The sequence below is a fragment of the Cotesia glomerata genome, linkage group LG1 (genome assembly GCF_020080835.1).
Source record: "Cotesia glomerata isolate CgM1 linkage group LG1, MPM_Cglom_v2.3, whole genome shotgun sequence".
Lineage (NCBI taxonomy): Eukaryota > Metazoa > Arthropoda > Insecta > Hymenoptera > Braconidae > Cotesia > Cotesia glomerata.
The window spans coordinates 29,721,480-29,741,865 of record NC_058158.1 but is presented as its reverse complement, the minus strand read 5'-3'; the positions used below and the strand labels follow the sequence as shown (position 1 = coordinate 29,741,865).

The following is a 20,386-nucleotide window of genomic DNA, read 5'->3' as shown; positions in this document are numbered from 1 at the left end:
TCGGGATCGAACCCGGTTCCTACTCTTTCGAAAAGAGGGCACCGAGCCGACTAGGCTATTGCCAGCCTTATCTCAAAGAGATAGTATTTCTATGCATTTGAGCTCTTCGAGCTCAAAAGTCTGATAGAAGTTTCATAGAACACTACTTTTGGAATTTTCAAACCACAATAACTTCTGAATAGATCGACCGATTTTCACGCGGTTGGCGGCATTCGACGCAGTTTTATCAGCCTCATAAAAAATTTTCAGGTTTTAATTGATCAAATCAAAAATTTTGGAGTAATTTCGAAAAAAACACTTTTTTCGGTTTTCTTTCGTTCACGATATCTCTCGAACGAATCAACCGATTTCGACCAGCTTGGTGGCGATCGACGTGGTTTTTTATTGTCTAGAGCTGATTAGTTTTTGAAATCGATCGGTAGAGCCGTTTAAAAGTTATCCGAAAAAAACATTTGAAAAAATTTTTTTTTTTAGTTTTTTTAAGATTTTTCAAAATCTACTGATCCGAATCGGTCCAAATTATACTCAAAATCTAAGTTTGGCCAAGCCCTTTCAAATGGCACCAACCGCGATAAAATCGGATGAGCCGTTCAAAAGTTATAAGCGGTTCACATACTTTCACACACACACACACACACACACACACACACACACACACACACACACACACACACACACACACACACAGACACCGTGACAACCTCGCGGGAGTAGTCAGGGAAGCTTCCTATGACCTTCAAACGTCGAGATCTGATGAAAACTCGATTTTTGCAAAACGGGGTGAAAACAATAACTTCCCGATTTTTGAAAATCTTCGATTTTCTTAGCGGGAAGTTAAAAATTTTTTCAAATGTGGTTTTTTTAGAATAACTTTTAAACGGCTTTATCGATCGATTCCAAAAACTATTCAGCTCTTAACATAAAAAAATCACGTCGATCGCTTCAAAATCACTTCAAAATTCCTATTCAATCAATTTAAACTTAAAAATTCTTCATGAGGCTTAAAAAACTGCGTCGAATGCCGCCAACTGCGTGAAAATCGGTTTATTCATTCAAAAGTTATTGCGGTTTGAAAATTAAAAAAATAGTGTGTTATTAAACTGCTATCAGATTTTTGAGCTCGAAGAGCTCAAAAACGTAATAAGTGCAATTTTGAGCGTTTAAGTATGAAATTAACGAGAAGTTGCAGGTATGGCCTTTAAGGTCAACCGTTTTCCTAATTTTTTTTTTTTTTTTTTCATCAAAAAATTAAGAAAGAAAGAAGTCATATAAGTAATTTTTATCATTTGTTGAAATTTTAAAATTCCGTAATATTAAAGTTGATTTTACAAGTACAGCTTTGAAAAAGTTTTTTCACAGAATTGAACTCTACTACTTCATGAAAAGTTAAAAACAATAGAAAACATAGAAGCTGTATTTTGAAAACCTACTTTGCTAATTAAATAGTAAAGTTTCATTCAACATTTGCTACGGTAATTTTAAATTAATCTATAATCTATTCAATAGAAGTACGATAGAAAACAGTGATTTGAATAGAGAAGTAAACTTTAAATTAAATAAACATCATATTTAGTAGAGTAGAAATTTTTTATTTAATAGTAAGGAGTACGAGAACTATATGTTTGGGACTTTACATGAACATACACTAAACGGTGGTAGGAGCGTTCCAATCCATTTGAGTCATGCTCACTGACCACCTGAGTGGCTATTCATCGTTCTGGGGGTTCGCATCGGGTGAATAGATGTATAGATCTATAGATGTGTGAGTATACTTCAGTATTTCTCGTTCTCGGCAACAGAGCATGTATCGATACCCTCGTACTCCAGCTTCAACAGTTCATCTCGATAGAATCGATTTTATACAAAACTTCTGCTACATCTATATTTACCGCTTTGGCATTTTCGCCCTCTATATATATGATTACGGCGAGAAACTGTTTCCGACCAGAAAAAAAATTTTTTTTTCTCGGTTTAGAAACTATTTTTCTACCAGCTTTTTTTTTTTTAGCAATCGACGAGTTGATTGATTAAAATTTTCTACAGCAATGACTCGAGATTAAATAGTTCAGTAGTAATAATAAAAAAAAAAAAAGTAATAATAATAATAATACATTCCGTATAATAAGATATGAGTGCCAGGCTACGATAGTAAAGCTAAATGCATAAGTTTGTTGTTGTTAAAGCTCTGATGAGCAAAAGAAAATAATAAAGAAAGAGATAAATGATTCGCTTCTTCTCAAACTATTAGCTGTGGGCTTTTTTTAATAATTTATCTTAGTCTTCGTGTCAAGATACAAATTTGTTTATCATTTTTCTGAGGTAAAAGATTGAGATTTTTTTTTTTTTTTATGAAGAAAAATAATTGCAAATAATCGCTCAGGAAATTATCGTATTTTTGTTGTTACTTTGACAGCTTTCAATTAAAAATTTTTAACTTCCCGCTAAGAAAATTGAAAATTTTCAAAAATCGGGAAGTTATTGTTTTTACCCCGTTTTTCGAAAATTGAGTTTTCATCAGATCTCGACGTTTTGAGATCCTAGGAAGCTTCCCTGACTATTCCCGCGATGGTGTCTGTATGTCTGTATGCGTGTGTGTGTGTGTGTGTGTGTGTGTGTGTGTGTGTGTGTGTGTGTGTGTGTGTGTGTGTGTGTATGTATGTATGTATGTAAACCTCTCATAACTTTTGAACGGCTTGACCGATTTGATCGCGGTTGGTGCCATTCAAAAGGGTTTGACTAAACTTAGATTTGGAATAAAGTTGGACCGATTCGGACCCATAGACTTTGAGAAATCTTAAAAAAACTGTGAAAAAATTTTGTTTCCGATGTGGTTTTTTTGAATAACTTTCAAACGGCTTGACCGATCAATTCTAAAAACTAATCAGCTCTTAACATCAAAAAATCACGTCGATCGCCACCAAGCCGGTCAAAATCGGTTGATTCGTTCGTGAGTTATCGTTGACGATAGAAATCGAAAAAAAGTGTTTTTTTTTTTTTTTTTTTTTTTTTTTTTTTTTTCAAATTACACTGAAATTTCCGGTCCGATCAATTTGTGTTTTAAAATATATCATAGAATTTGAAAATCTGCGTCGAATGCCGTCAACCACGTGAAAATCGGTACATTCATTCAAACGTTATTGCGGTTTGAAAATTCAAAATATAGTGTTTTATTAAACTTAGTTTTATTAAGCTTAAAAACGTAATAAGTGCAATTTTGAGCGCTTAATTACGAAAGTAGCGGGAAGTTACAGAGATGGCCTTCAGGGTCAACCGTTTTCCTAATTTTTTTTAAGTTAATTTATAAACATTTTAACTGAAATCGTAATTTGTTTTTGTGAGTTTTATATTTACTTTTTTCAAGTTAGTTTATAACGAAAATGTCATTGAAATAAATGTTTGCCTTCAATTAATTTCTTCAAGCTAGCATGAACAGATGAAAAATCTTTTATTTAACCTCTAATTTTTTATAGTTCTTGTAAATGCAAATATTCATCTGAAATTTCAGATCGAGGATGAGGAATGATAAATGACAACTACCCATGTTTATATAAGTATCAGAGCCATAAATTTTAATAAACTCATCAATGTGCGGCGTAAAAAACGTTAACAAATGAAACAACTGAAAGTGAAAAAAAAAACCAATCAGCGGGCTGTACAAACTGTTAAATTTGTAAAGCCATTTTCTATGCAACTTTTTGCAAAGTCAGATTAAATCTGCAGCCTCACATTCATTTTATTATTTTAATTTATACAGAAAACTCGTTATCACTGAATGTTGAGTGCACGTATGTGCACCACGGCTGAAAATTTCATCCATAGCAAAGCCCTCATATGTATAGAGAAGCTCAGTGTCATACCATTTTTCTCGTAAAACTAAATATAATTGTGCAACTAATGATGTACGTTAGTAAAAGAATAACTGTTAAAAAAATGTCCTCTTCCGCTCACTGCTCGGAAAGATTTTTTCACACGGACTAAAAGTGAACTTTTTTTCCACAATGAAAAAATCTTGTTATATTTTTAAACTTTATGAAAAAATTTCACTTCTAATTATGTAAATTTTATAGTTTAAGTATACGATCCTATATCCATCGTCATATTTTTTTTTCATTTATTCCCTTTTGTCAAAAGAGATAATACGTAGAAGAATAAAGCTGCTTATGTATTATTAACTGATGTAATATTCATATTATTCATCTAAATAATATTTAATTTTTAAATACGCTGTTCAAATATTTAATTAAATTTCTGGTAATATTAATGTATATCGCTAATATCAATAGTGAAACTATAATAATGTTTATCTAAATAGTTTCACTGTTTATTTAGTATTATTTGAATAGTTTCATATATTCTATTGGTATATGCAAATTAAATGGATCTATCAGAAATGACTATGAAAGAAACATCAAACCCTGTAGTATAAATATATAGGGATTCACGACATGGATCAATAGACGTTTATGAATTTTCATGTTTTTATGTTTGTTCACAATATTGCTATTTTTTTGTCAAAGGTAACAGTTTAAAAATATTTTAAATGAAATAAAATATATTAATTTATGCTACATATGTTAAAATAAATATTAAAAAAGATTCACTTTGATAAAAATAAATAAATATCAACTTTTTACGAATCAGTGATTCAGTAAACTCAAATGAATGAATTATTTGCAGTAAATATTTATATTGTTTTCAAAAATGATAAAACATTTCAAATTTTCGATAAATCCATAAAATTTTTGATCAAATGAATTAATTATTATTTACGTCATTAAGCCGCAAAGGGCCGATTTTCCGGCAACGTCGATGTTACCATGTTAGCCATAGGCTTTTGGCTTAGACATGCTCAATAGTGATATGCTTACATTTTAATTAAGAACTTAGTTTTATAAAAATTATCAATTTATTTTATATTACTTGCAGAACAATAATTATTATTTAATAAATGTTTCACAATACTTTTATAAAAGGCACAAAGATAACCTAAGTTCAGTGTATATATAGTAATTTTAAGCGAAATAGCGTCATTGTTATTTTACTAACATTCAGTCTCCTTCGCAATAAACAGCACAAAAAAAAATTAGCGCCAATTCTCTCTGTTTGCATCAGACAAGTAAAGGGAAAAAGAAGGGGAAGTTAACTTTGTAGCTTAGACTGAAAAAAATAGGGGGTATAGTCAGGTCTCTAGAAATCAGTGTCTATGTGGACGCCAGTTGGTGCTCAAAATTGAATTTACTGACTGAGTATGACGAAAAAAATTTCATATGTTTCCAATCGCGCTTACATCACAATAATATTTAAAAAAATTGTAGAAATTGAATTTATTTTTAGCAAAATATTGATTATGATTTTTGAGACAGTCTTTTCTCTGTGACCATGATAACTGATTTAATGAAAGTAAAAAAAGTAAAAAAGAAAATCCGGAGATTAATATAGTGAAACTATGAAGGTAATTAATGAAACATCATTTCCAGACTCACGTATGATTAAACTTTTATCATAACAAAGCTGTCAAAGAGTTACAAACAATCTCCCCTCAGATCCTCCCGTAAAATTAATTGAATTTCCTTCAGTAAAGCTGATACGTACCTATAGGAATAGGGATTTTAGACAGCATTCGAACTCCGTTACAAAGAAGAATCGACATTTGCTTTGATCAGTACAAGGAGATTTAATTAATGTACTGTCTGTGGTCTTCAAATCAATATAATACATCAAGTAATCTTACACCTATGAGAGCTCCCGCAATGATTATTCTATAGCAGCGAATTTTCATAAGCCGCTTTTAGTAATACTCTCGTGATAAATTTAAGTAATTGAGCCATTTAATTAACAACTCTTTGAATTTTTGATCATTTATTTTCTTTAATAATTGACTATTATTAACTTCCCGCTAAGAAAATTGAAAATTTTCAAAAATCGGGAAGTTATTGTATTTACCCTGTTTTTCGAAAATCGAGTTTTCATCAGATCTCGACGTTTTGAGGTCCTAGGAAGCTTCCCTGACTATTCCCGCGATGGTGTCTGTATGTCTTTGTGTGTGTGTGTGTGTGTGTGTGTGTGTGTGTGTGTGTATATGTATGTATGTATGTATGTATGTAAACCTCTCATAACTTTTGAACGGCTTCACCGATTTGATCGCGGTTGATGCCATTCGAAAGGGTTTGACTAAACTTAGATTTTAAATACACGTTGGACCGATTTGGACCAATAGATTTTGAGAAATCTTAAAAAAACTGCGAAAAAAAATTTTTCTCAATGTGGTTTTTTTTGAATAACTTTCAAACGGCTCGACCGATCAATTCCAAAAACCAATCAGCTCTTAGCATCAAAAAACCACGTCGATCGCCACCAATCTGGTCAAAATCGGTTGATTCGTTCGTGAGTTATCGTTGACGAAAGAAATCGAAAAAAAGTGTTTTTTTTCGAAGTACACCGAAACTTTCGGTCTTATCAATTTGTGTTTAAAAATGTATTATAGAATTTAAAAAACTGCGTCGAATGCCGCCAATCGCGTGAAAATCGGTTCATTCATTCAAAAGTTATTGCGGTTTAAAAATTCAAAAAATAGTGTTTTATTTAACTTCTCTCAGACTTTTGAGCTCGGAGAGCTCAAAAACGTAATAGGTGCAATGTTGAGCGCTTAATTACGAAAGCAGCGGGAAGTTGCAGGGATGGCCTTCAGGGTCAACCGCTTTCCTAATTTTTTTATTTACGTTATAATGATTTATAGGAGCGAATGTTTACAAGAGTATTAATTAACAAATACAAATTTTGATTACCGCTCGAATAAATAAATTTGAGCTTTTATGTATATATTTGCTTGGAAAATACTATAATTTTCCGTAATTATGATACAATAACTGATAATGATAATATTCAATTTCAAGTTAATATTACAAAATAATTATTTTAGAGATGAAATGGCAATTTAATAACGATGGCAGAGAATAATAAACAGTAAGCTGAAAGTACAGGCAAATATATAATATATAATAATTCAATGAATTTAAAAGCAAAATAATTCAGTATTAAGGTACTTTTTAATAGCATTATAAAAGTCTTAAAGTTATTCGAGATGACTTTTTAATTCATTGGATTCATATTACATGATAAGAATATTAACCTCTATAAAAGCACGTCTCCTACATTCTACCAGCTCAACTCAACTAGTATTTTCCTGGGTGAATAATTCTTGGAATACTTTGCAAGTGGTCTCACGTGGCCGAGAAAAAAATTTAAGGAGATATTCATTGCATCAAATCTTTAAAACTGGAATCCGAAAGCTATATCTGTATGCATAGTTTCTTTCTTTTTCTTTTTTGTCTTCTTCTTTCGTTTTTTTTTACATCAGAATATGCTCGCTGTAAAGTTTTATAGAGCTGAAAAAATTGATATTTTTAGTATGATAAAAGTCTACGCGGCTATCAGAGATTATATACTGTAATAAAAATAAATTTTAAACTCAATGGAACATCGAGATAACTTTTAATTCTTCGTAAAATAGAACGTGAACTGAAAAAGAAAAGTATGAAGCATGTTATAGTGTTCAGTGTTGAAACAACAAATTTTTAACAATTTTTTAACACCTGGTTATTGATTTAAAAGCCATTACAACTTTTTATTACTCTTCGAACATAATTTTATTACCGATAAAAATGAAAAAATTATCACAGTAAATAAATCACATTTTTTTTTTAGTTTTCTTTTTCATTAAATTTTACGTCCTGCTCGTAAATGCAATAAATCAAAAAATGTAAAATACAATCTAAAAACAGAAATATATTTTCTGGTGAAAGAAATCTCTTACCAAGGCACAAAGGCAACAAGGACGTGAATTACAATGAAATAAATAACATATTTAAAATACACAAAGTAATGAATTCATGTGTTATGTGTCATGTGTATTTCCATAAATCGCGCTCGGTAATGCATCATCCAATTCTAAAAATATGCTGATTCGAGTTGACATTTGCGAAGAGGGTAAATGTACCGGCAACTAGAAAGGGATACCATTTAAAATCGCAATGATTTATTCAAAATTTTTATCCATATCACCAAAATATGAAATAAACTCGTCATTTAACAGCATAAACATTCAATCATTTCAATTATTACCCATTCTGATTATTTATAAACATTTATGATAAATTCATCCTTTGTATCTATTAGATATATCATTGTAATTATATAAGTTTACATTATAACGATGATATTAACATATTTAGCCTGGGACTCTAGATAAGCGTGTCAATAGTCCGTTAAATTTTTATGTCTATTCATAAACAGTTATTCGAACATTTTATGGTAACATTCCCCTAGCACAACTTGACTATATTTAATTTGATAATAAAAATAATAATGATTGTTTGTGATAAGAAATTAAGCCAAAAAAAAAATTATTACCAAAAAACCAATTTTACTCAATTATTTGATGCCAAAATCTCATTTTTGAAAGGTATCAATATAATTTAGCTCTAACCATTTGGAATGTAAATTATTTTTCATGGGACGGAATATCTAAATTGAAATGAACATTTTACAAATACTTGCTTATATTATACAAAGTTTGCCGTGTATTATGTGAGTAGACATGAATCGATGACTATTTGTAACTTGTACCAAACTGCTTGAAACTGTCGTTCATTACTACCGATCCAAGTATATAACAGCATAACACATTTCCACAACTTGCTGCTAGAATATATATAACAGTAAGTTGGAAACAGTATACATTCTGATTATGTAAGTTATTGTAACTTATACACAAATACATACAACATACAACATATCTATCCTTGACTGTTTTCCCATAAATAAACATATATATTTTCGGAAAAGACAAAACTTGGTGCATTACTCTTATTGTAGCGTAAAACTAGACGATAAAAAGACGAAAAATATCAGTGAAATTTAACTTACATGAAGCTAAAATATAAGATATGAGATATAGCTTTACCGTGAATGTATATGTATATAGAAAATTTTGTAAGTTCGGGATATATTTATGTGGATCTTCAGGACAAGGAGCTGGCCATAGACTGCTGCATTCGCAAAACGCTTTTTCAGAGAGATAGAGACGTTAGCAAAAGAGCCGGAGCTAGAAATTACGATCCGCCTTGGACTCTGGTAACCTGCAGTAGACACATCATGGATGATATATTTTTCTCAGCCGGTCCAGAGGTACACACATAATGGCACCTTTCTTCTCATATGAGGCTGGACTCTTTCTATTCCGGTGGAAGTTAGTTTAAACTATTGGAAATAATGTTTCTTTCTTATCTTGACACTTGCCTACCATGAACGTACTGACCTACGTAATAACTTATACGCTTAAGTGATTTATCTATGTTTATTTTTATTTTTAACCGGTATGCTTCTCCGTGTTTCAGATATACAAGAGTTTTATGAGCTAACGCTGCTTGACGAGTCTAAGTCGGTCCAGCAGAAAACCGTTGAAACCATTCGCATCGCTGATAAATGGGAAGCCAGCGACGGTCCGATAACACCGACATTTGCATCAAATGACGTAAGTTTTGCACCATACATACTTCATACACCCTACAGATATTAAATAACAGAGATTACATTATTATATGTCACACGGGATCGATTTTTAGGGTTTGTTGTTTTATGTTTCCCCTAGTTATTTTTCAATGAAACGAAAAAATACCAGATCCATCGAATCGAATTTCACCAACTGAATTCATCCATACGAAATCAAATTACTCATACTGTTTCTCTCTCTCTCTCTCGTTCGATGTAAATGTATATTTACCTAGATGTACCTCTAGGTGCATACACATTGGTGGACTAATGATATATCATCGGAACAAATAGTAATTATAAGCTAAAGTCAGATAGCTAAATACCACGATAGTATTATCACAGAGCAACGGCAGTAATGGCTTCGGAGTAATTTTATCCAATCCACAGGCAAATCCACAATTTTAATTGCTAATTGGGTTTTATCAAACTCTACATTCACACATATGCATACGTATATACTAGAATTAATACATTAATACAATATTATATTGTGGTACTGGAATACAATGTAAATCATTTAGGGTTACTACATAAATATAAATACGAATTCAAATACACATTTAGCTTAATAAAATTTGGTCGTTTTGATAGAATCGTTACACACTAAACTGAAATAAAGTATTGTTTCTCTCGAAATGCCAAGTATTAGTTATTTTTTTTTTTTTTTTTTTTTTTGATAAATTACATAATTTTTTGTTGCCTGTCAAGTTTTTAATGAATAATTGTATTGTTACATTTTTTAGTATTTTAACTAAACAATCTAATGTTTTTTTTTCTTAATATTTTTTCTCTGTCTGAAACAAATTTTTAATCAATTTAAAGTGTAAGTTTTTTTCTTCAGTTAGTGTGCTCTAAAGTGAGGCAGCCGATCATTGAACGAGTATTTTTACAATAAGTATTTTTACTTCAAGGAAAGTATTATTATTACCACAGTAATAGCAATTTTATAAATTTAAAGAAAGTCCAGCGACAACATAAGTATAGTACATGAAAAAAAAACATGTAAATTACAATCGTAATTAAAGTAAAAAAATCTGAAAAACGGTTGACCCTAAAGGCCATCCCTGCAACTTCCCGCTAATTCCATACCTAAACGCTTGAAATTGCACTTATATTGCACTTATCGAAAATACAATTTGTGTGTTATTTTGAGCTCTCCAAGCTCAAAGAAATAGCTTTTGTATACTTTTGAGCTCTTCGAGCTCAAAAGTCTAATAGAAGTTTAATAAAACAGTATTTTTTGAATTTTTAGACTGAAATAATTTCTAAATGAATGAATCGATTTTCACGCGGTCGGCAGCATTCCACGCAGTTTTTTAGAGTCTATGATATAACTTTAAACACAAACTGATCGAACTGAAAATCTCAGAGAAATTTGAAAAATTCACTTTTTCTGAATTTTTTCGACAACGATAACTCACGAACCAATCAACCAATTTTCACGTTCTTGGTGGCAATCGACGTGATTTTTTAGGCTCTAATAATTATTTTATTTCGTCAAAAACGATCCAAAAAGAAATCTCGAAGTTATGTGAAAAAAAAACTTTTTTCGAAATTTATCGTTTTCGATAACTGTCGAAAGAATCAACCGATTTTGATGGGACTGTGGCAATCGACGTGGTTTTTCAAGCTTAAGAGCTGATTAGTTTTTGGAATTGATCGGTGAAGCCGTTTAGAAGTTATTCCAAAAAAACGATTTTTTGAAAATTTTATTTTTGAGATTTCTCAAAATCTAGCGAACCGAATCGATTAAAATTTTCACGAAATTTAATGGCAATGATACGCTTTGGATCGCCACCTATTTCGATCCGATCGGCCGAGTCGTTCAAAAGTTATAAGAGGTTTACACACACACACACACACACACACACACACACACACACACACACACACACACACACACATACAGCCGCACGGACACCATCGCGGGAATAGTCAGGGAAGCTTCCTGTGTCCTTAAAACGTCGAGATCTGATGAAAACTCGATTTTCGCAAAACGGAGTAAAACCAATAACTTTCCAATTTTTGAAAATTTTCAATTTTCTTAGCGGGAAGTTAAAAATTTTGGGAAATTATGAAACTTTAAATAATAACTTTTTTTTAATAGAAGTTCTATGCACTCTTTTCAAAGTTAAAGTTTCAATAAATATTGATTTATGTTGTTCATTTAGTCTCATGTATAACCTAGTTTTTTAACACGTTTCCAACTTACAATTCAATGAAAATCGTTCACGAACACTTTAGTTTATTTTCCTTATTAAAAATTGTTTAAACTTTTATATTTTTATAACTTATTCAATTTTTACATCAATCACAATTTTACTCTAATCTCCAAATGCTGAGATTAATACTTCATTCTATTGTAGTATAGCAAAAATAATTATAAACTTATACACTTATATAAGTTGATTCTTTTGATTAAATGTTGAAATCAATGATATTTAATTTTTAGGCGACAATAGACATGGAATACTTTTTTTTTAATTTTAAATGTAGTATATCTATTCACCAATCTTATACTATTGAACAACATCAAAAGCAACGCAGCATATTTAACCCAAAACAAATGACTAAAGTTTGTTATCTCATTACATTACTGTTATTATTTTGTCTAAATAATATAAAGTGACATTTGTTTTGTGTTGGTCCACTTTTGTTTAGCGGTATAAAGTTGAGTGGATACAAAGTTGATATGATTATCATGAGAAAGAGACTAGACATAGACATAGACACTGAAAACATAACAATGAGAATAATCATAACTGTAAAGCACCAGGTACTTTAATAATGACGCTCACCACTCTCTCTCAAGTATGTTGCGATCGCAAGGGGTTGGTTTCACCGAGCAAAGTCGAGGATTCGTGTCTACTGTCGTCGAATCCTCGTGGTCAAAAAGATAACGCGGAATGGCTATTATGGAATGACTACACGACGCATATGGCTCCTCTGTCTCTGTAACAGTTATGTTACAGCTTACAGCCTCTGTAGCAATTGTAGTTGCATGGTTGTAGACGGTAAAGTAAAACAAGGGTAACTATTGGGCAAATACCCAACCAGCAGCAGTTGGTCGGCTGTCGCACTTGAGAGTAATGCGGGCAGGATGTGGTTACGCCAACATTCCAGGAAGTCTTTGATTAAGCAGACGCGCGTTAGTGCTTTAGTTCTCATAGGTAGTAAGAGAGTGCGCGGTCAAAACCGAAACTGGCGTGACATGAGTCGAGTAACCTAGCATGCAACCTGGAAACTATACCTATATGTCACATCGTACATCGTGTTTATATTCTATACATATAATGCATGGAACGCTGGTCGTACTTCTGTTAATGGTCAATCCTTCACTCAGTCAGTTGCTCAGTCACTCGCTCACTTACTCTTTGACTGACACTGATGTTTAATGTTCAGTCATTCACTCGGAAAATTCACTGTTAACCACTAAATTTGGCTTCTAGTCACTACACTGGATCTTTGTAAATTTATGCCATGTCAAGCTTCTAGAGTTTACCAAACATAAGAGCTGTTTTGCCTTGCTTGCTACATTCCTCAGGCGTTTTCGATCAGATTACTCTTGATGGTAAAATAGGCCATTTGAGATTCGAAATAAAAGTCGATTTCTTGATTCTGCATTTTTTTTAGTTTTTCGTGCAGTAAACGTTAAGCTATCATTAAAGGTGTGAAAATTGTTGTGGAATAAAATAGTTAAAAATGAATTTAACTTGAAACTTTTGTCATCAGTATCTCTGTCATTGTTCAATTTATTTGTGTTAAATTTGACGCTTTTTAGTTGCTCTAATTAGAATTTTGTGTTATTTTGTGATCTATTTATTTTTAATGAATGAATAAATTGTTTTCAAAAAAATTAATTTAATAATAGTTAATAAATTCTTTTATCAGTGAAATTCCGAAAATTAAAAAGAAATTATCTTATTTTTGTCATTCAAAAGTTATTTGATAAAACAAAAAACAAACTTACAAAAATAGCGTTTTTTTTAACTTTAAAAATTTTGAATGACCACCCTTTCGAAATTAATTGGCTGATTTTACCCATCGGCAAATTTGTTGAAAGCAATCTGTAAAAAATTTTGATTGCAATAATATGACAAAATTTTTAGTAAATTTCATTATGAAACCAATTACAATAATTACACTTCTAACTAATTCTACTAAAAACAAATTAATTAAAAACCAAAACTCCATTAAAATGACGATATAATTCACGGTGGAAGCTTGATAAATTGGAAAAACTCCATTGGGATGATAGGTTTTATTAATTAACAGAGTGAATTGAAAAAAGACCTTTGAAGACAGTTTTCAGTTTAGGTTTAATAAAAAAAATATCTCAATATAAAATTTATTGCTTTTCACATGTGGATTCTCATACTCGAAAAAAGCAGAAGCTTTAAATTTCAATCCTGTTACAAGAGATACTTTGATTGGAAGGAAACTGATGTTTACCAATCAAATATTTGTTTCTTCTCCTTCAAATCTTCTTTTCTCAGATTCTACAATACTTCAATTCAATATTTTCCGTATTTTAACTACAACCAAGATACGTCTTTAGAAACTACTCAATGATACTTTTACTCTAGCCTTACATAAATAATGCCATCCTACTATACAAACCAGGAGAAATATTGAGAATAACAAAATGTAAATTTTCATAAAAAAACTAAAGTAACATGAAAAATGTATTGAATTAATTTGATATCGAGATATTTTTGTAATACATCGACAATATCTATGAATTATTTCAATACGTATAAACACACGCTATTATTTTTTCAAGAGGGTTACTCAAGCTCGTGATGAATCAATGTTATCCGATATGTATCTAATAATATATAGAAACTCACTTTCACATACATATATATATGTGTAACGTATAGTTTGAGACACCCTATTTTTTTCTTTAATTACGTTAAAAATACAATTGGCAATCGGGGATGAGAGTTTTTTTTTTATATATAAATTTCAAAGTTAAAATTTCGAAGACTGTCTCCAATGTTTTAAAGCATTCCTTATAATTCAAGGACATGAGTTCAAAATTTTGATACAATTTCGAGCGAATGTATTGTTTGAGGACTTATGTGCACTTTGAGACCATATATATATTTTCAGGTCTGTGCTGAAAATTTCCACTTATTTTCAAGACATTCTTCGAAATTTATACATATTACTATAGCATAGATTGCTAAAACTTCTGAGGACAGGCCTCAAAATTTTGTTATCATTTTTAATAATGTCTTGAACTTTACACACTTCTTTTAACTTCCTGCTAGAAAAATTGAAAATTTCCAAAAATCGGGATGTTATTGTTTTTACCCCGTTTTTCAAAAATCGAGTTTTCGTCAAATCTCGACGTTTTGAGGTCTTAGGAAGCTTCCCTGACGATTCCCGCGAAAGTGTCTGTATGTATGTACGGATGTGTGTGTGTGTGTGTGTGTGTGTGTGTGTGTGTGTGTGTGTGTGTGTGTGTGTGTGTGTGTGTGTGTAAACCTCTCATAACTTTTGAACGGCTTGACCGGTTTGATCGCGGTTGGTGCCATTCGAAAGGCTTCGACTAAACTTAGATTTTAAATACAAGTTGGACTGATTTGGGCCGATAGATTTTGAGAAATCTTAGAAAAACTGCGAAAAAATTTTTTTCCAAATGTGGTTTTTTCCGAATAACTTTTAAACGGCTCGACCGATCAATTCCAAAAACTAATCAGCTCTTAATCAATTTGTGTTTAAAAATGTATCATAGAATTTGAAAAACTGCGTCGAATGTCGCCAACCGCCTGAAAATCGGTTCATTCATTCAAAAGTTATTGCGGTTTGAAAATTCAAAAAATAGTGTTTTATTAAACTTCTATCAGACTTTTGAGCTCGGAAAGCTCAAAATTACACACAAAATTATGTTTTTCGAGCTCTTTTGAGTTTAAAACGTAATGTGCGATGTTGAGCGCTTAATTACGAAAGTAGCGGGAAGTTGCAGGGATGGCCTTCAGGGTCAACCGTTTTCCTAATTTTTTTTTTTTTTTTTTAACTGAATTTTTTTTTAAAGTTCATATTGCATGTGTTATTCAACTTTTTTCTTTGGTTTCTTTTACAAGTATCTATCTAAATATGTGTAGTATAATAATTGACTATGCTAAATGTTGAAAAAGTATTTAAGTATAATTTCCACTGGTCAATTCTACAGAAAAAATTTCGTAATCTAGTTAAATAAGTCTGACGTAGTTTTTTTTAAATGATGTTCATTAGAAATATTTAATTCATAACAAAAAAAGTATTTCACCATTACTGACGGTCAATTAACTGGATGATTAATCTTAGTATCAGCTATTTTGTACCTGGTTAATTTTATAAATATTTCCAAGACAGACCTTGTAATTTTTCTAATTTATAATTTTTATCGGGACTGTTCTCAAAATATGCATGGTATAATAATTTACCTAGCTAAATGTTTGCTCATTTTTCATAACGATGAGCTATTTAAACTAATTAGTATAATTTTAAGTATAGATAATATTATTAGATTTCTAATGACGACTATTGTTATTATTATTATCATTAAAATTTTACGTTTAAATACTACTTATAATTACTTAACTATTTTAATTATCAATAGCATTATGATTACTTTAACTATTTATATAAATGAGGCCGAGATTTCTGCCTAAGCTTAAAAATAAATAGTTTTAATGTTTGATATTACGGCGAAAAGAGTGATCGTATGATTTTTAAATAAATGTCGAAAATTTAATTTTCTAGAATAAAATGTCACCTAAGATTTTTTAAGGAATTAATAGTTTTCCCGTAATAACAAAATTAAGATTGATGAAAATTTTAATTTTGAAATTATGGCCTTTTGACTGATTCAAAAAAATCTATAAGGGACATTTTTTTTATAAAGTGAAATTTTAAACAACTTATTTGAAAATTTTTTAGACAGCTAATATTTTCGTAATATTAATAATACTGTAATCAATCATTAGTTATTGATAATTATTTTGATATAAGGGCAAAAATTTTAGTTTCATTAATAATACTACAATTATTTTTCATTATTTCAATTTTATGTAGTGATTCAACTACCACTTAATTATGTTTGCGATTAATCGTTTATTTGTATTTGAAAGAAAAAAATGAAAATTTGTCAACTTTTTTTAACACTCTATGATTTTTTTTTTGTTTATTTTGCGGACTTTCGATCAATTAACTTGAAAAAATAAATAATTTCGTTATTTAATAATATGATTATCATTTCTATTTTTATTTTAATTATTATTAATATTATTACAATGATTATCTCAATCGTTAATCGTCATAGTTGAAGTTTTGCAGTAATTTTGAAGAAATAGTTTGAATAATCTATATTATGGCCAAAAGATTGATCTAATAAAAAAAAAGTTTTTTAAAGTTTAAGTTTTTAAAAATATCAATTATAATTAATATTATCATGTTATCTTCATCATTAATGGTCAAGTCCGAGATTCTTGCTCGACATAACAGCCATAGGATTGATTATATAAATGAAGTTTTCAAACAAATATCGGAAATGTAACCTTCCTGTAATAGAAGATTCTTATAATTTTTTATGCGATCAATATTTTATCATCATTCCAAACTAAAGATTCATAATGAATGAAATAAATTTGAGCTGATTAAAAAAATTTCAATTTTGGAATTCCGACTTTTCTATTGGTCTTAGAAAAAAATTGTATAAGACATTTTTTTCGAAAGTTAAATTTGGACCAATTTTTATTTCCAAAAATTTTTAGACGATCAAAATTTTGGCTCTAATATCCAATAAATTGCCATTGATTATTGTCTAAAATTTCATTAATTATCTTTCAATCATTTTTCGAAATTTCTTAGAGATTGAGTTGGTAGATTTTTTGTGTGTATTATTTACTAAAAATAGTATTCTGAGTGCTTTCAATAAATTTATAAATGACTCGAGAACCCTCAGAAATTCCGAAAAATTAACACAAGGTCATTTATAGAAAATAAAATAAACTACAAAAAAAATAGTAGTATTTTAACTTTTAGCTTTGAATAAAATTTAAACAAGTAGATTTTTTAAAATTGTATGAGATCTTTGTTATAAACCGTTCAATTATGTACAAAAATATTCGTTAATCTTTTTTTAATATTGATTATTTGAATAATTACAAAATTCGAAAATTAAAGAGTGGGATTTCTAAAATTTACTTATATTTAAATTATGACTGAAAATGAAGCCTCTAAATGGATGAATAGATTTGATTTAAATGTGTAAATTTCAAAGTCAGTTCAGAAAATATACATTGACAATTAAAGTGCCAGCCTTCAAAATATGTATATCTAGCTGTTTTCTTCAAAAATGTACAAATTTTGAAAATACTCCTAATATAAATTATAGAAAATATAAATTTTAAGGTCAGTCTTAAAAAAATATATAGACAATTTGAGTACCAGACATCAAAATATATACCTATCTGTTTGTCTTAGAAATGTACAAATTTTGAGGACAGTTCTGATTTACATAATAAATTATATAAATTACAAGATCTGTCCCAGAAAAATTAACCAAAATTCAGGTACAGTACTCAAAATATATACTTCCCTCTGAGTATACAAATGTACCTGAAAATAACGTTAGACATAGGATTTTTTTGAGTCCTATCCTCAGAGTCACTAAATGTCCCTAAACCATACGTTCGCTGGAAAAAGTGTCCCTGAAGTACACAATACACATACATATGTATGTATGTATGCGTGCGTGTGTGTGTGTGTGTGTGTGTGTGTGTGTGTGTGTGTGTGTGTGTGTGTGTGTGTGTGTGTATGTATGTATGTGAATTTCTCATAACTTTTGAACGGATTATTCGATTCAATCGAAATAGGCGGCGTTCTAATGAATTCCTTTGCCCCTAGAATTCTGATGATAATTTACAGAATTTGAGTCGATCAATTTTGAGAAATCTCAAAAATAAAATTTCCAAAAATTCGTTTTTTTAAAATATCTTTTTAACGGCTGAACCGATCAATTTCAAAATCAGCTCTTAACCTCATAAAACTACGTCGATTGCCACCAGCCCGGATAAAATCACTTGATTTGTTCGTGAGATATCGTTGTCAAAAAATTGAAAAAATGTTTTTAACATAATCGCAAAAAATAGCTGAAAGGGTCTCTATCATGCTCCAGTTTTGTTAAAATGTTTAGGAATTTAGTAAATATATTATTATGAAAAATTGACAAAAATGAAGACAAAACTATTTAACGGCTCTTAAAACGGTGCATTGAAATTTGAAAGTAAGTCCTCCTAATAGATAAATAGATTTATTTTAAATGTGTAAATTTCAAGGTCAGTTCCGAAAATATATATTGACAATTAGAGTGCCTGACCTCAAAATATATATATCTAGCTGTTTTTCAGAAATGTACAAATTTTGAAGACAGTTCTGATGTACATAATAAATTATATAAATTACAAGATCTGTCCCAGAAAAATTAACCAAAATTCAGGTACAGTACTCAAAATATATACTTCCCTCTGAGTATACAAATGTACCTGAAAATAACGTTAGACATATAATTTTTTGAGTCCTATCCTCAGAGTCACTAAATGTCCCTAAACCATACGTTCGCTGGAAAAAGTGTCCCTGAAGTACACAATACACATACATATGTATGTATGTATGCGTGCGTGCGTGTGTGTGTGTGATGATGATGATGATGTGTATGTATGTATGTGAATTTCTCATAACTTTTGAACGGATTATTCGATTCAATCGAAATAGGCGGCGTTCTAATGAATTCCTTTGCCCCTAGAATTCTGATGATAATTTACAGAATTTGAGTCGATCAATTTTGAGAAATCTCAAAAATAAAATTTCCAAAATTCGTTTTTAAAATATCTTTTTAACGGCTGAACCGATCAATTTCAAAATCAGCTCTTAACCTCATAAAACTACGTCGATTGCCACCAGCCCGGATAAAATCACTTGATTTGTTCGTGAGATATCGTTGTCAAAAAAAATTGAAAAAAATGTTTTTTAACATAATCGCAAAAAATAGCTGAAAGGGTCTCTATCATGCTCCAGTTTTGTTAAAATGTTTAGGAATTTAGTAAATATATTATTATGAAAAATTGACAAAAAATGAAGACAAAACTATTTAACGGCTCTTAAAACGGTGCATTGAAATTTGAAAGTAAGTCCTCCTAATAGATAAATAGATTTATTTTAAATGTGTAAATTTCAAGGTCAGTTCCGAAAATATATATTGACAATTAGAGTGCCTGACCTCAAAATATATATATCTAGCTGTTTTTTCAGAAATGTACAAATTTTGAAGACAGTTCTGATGTACATAATAAATTATATAAATTACAAGATCTGTCCCAGAAAAAATGAACGAAAATTCAGGTACAGTACTCAAAATATATACTGACCTCCAAGTATACAAATGTCCCTGAAAATAACGTTGGACATATAATTTTTTGAGTCCTGTCCTCAGAGTCACTAAATGTCCCTAAACCATACGTTCGCTCGGAAAAATGTCCCTGAAGTACACGATACACATACATATATACACGTATCACAACATTTGTTCTCAGCAGATAACCGAGGTACAACGAAAACTTTTAACATTTCAATTAATCATCAACAAGCCAAAACCCAAATTATGATAAATCATATTATATGATCTTCACATTATATATGCTGCCAGAGGAATAATCCACCAGATAAGCAACCTGAAAAACGACTATTTAACGAATTTATTTGAAAAAAATAAACGTTTTGAAAAACAAAAATAAAAAAAAAGAAGCCGTGTGCGTAACCCCAACTAAATTTCAGGATCATGAGA

General features: G+C 30.2%; 1 protein-coding gene across 10 annotated transcripts in view; it reads left to right on the top strand.

Moving 5' to 3' along the window:
• LOC123258506 (disks large 1 tumor suppressor protein) overlaps positions 1–20,386 on the top strand; it is a 308,892-nt gene that overhangs the window by 150,263 nt on the left and 138,243 nt on the right. For all 10 annotated transcript variants that reach the window (XM_044718637.1, XM_044718608.1, XM_044718599.1 and 7 more), the window contains one exon: positions 9,396–9,532. In XM_044718637.1, the coding sequence (XP_044574572.1) occupies positions 9,396–9,532 (137 nt within the window). The remainder of the gene's footprint in view (positions 1–9,395; positions 9,533–20,386) is intronic.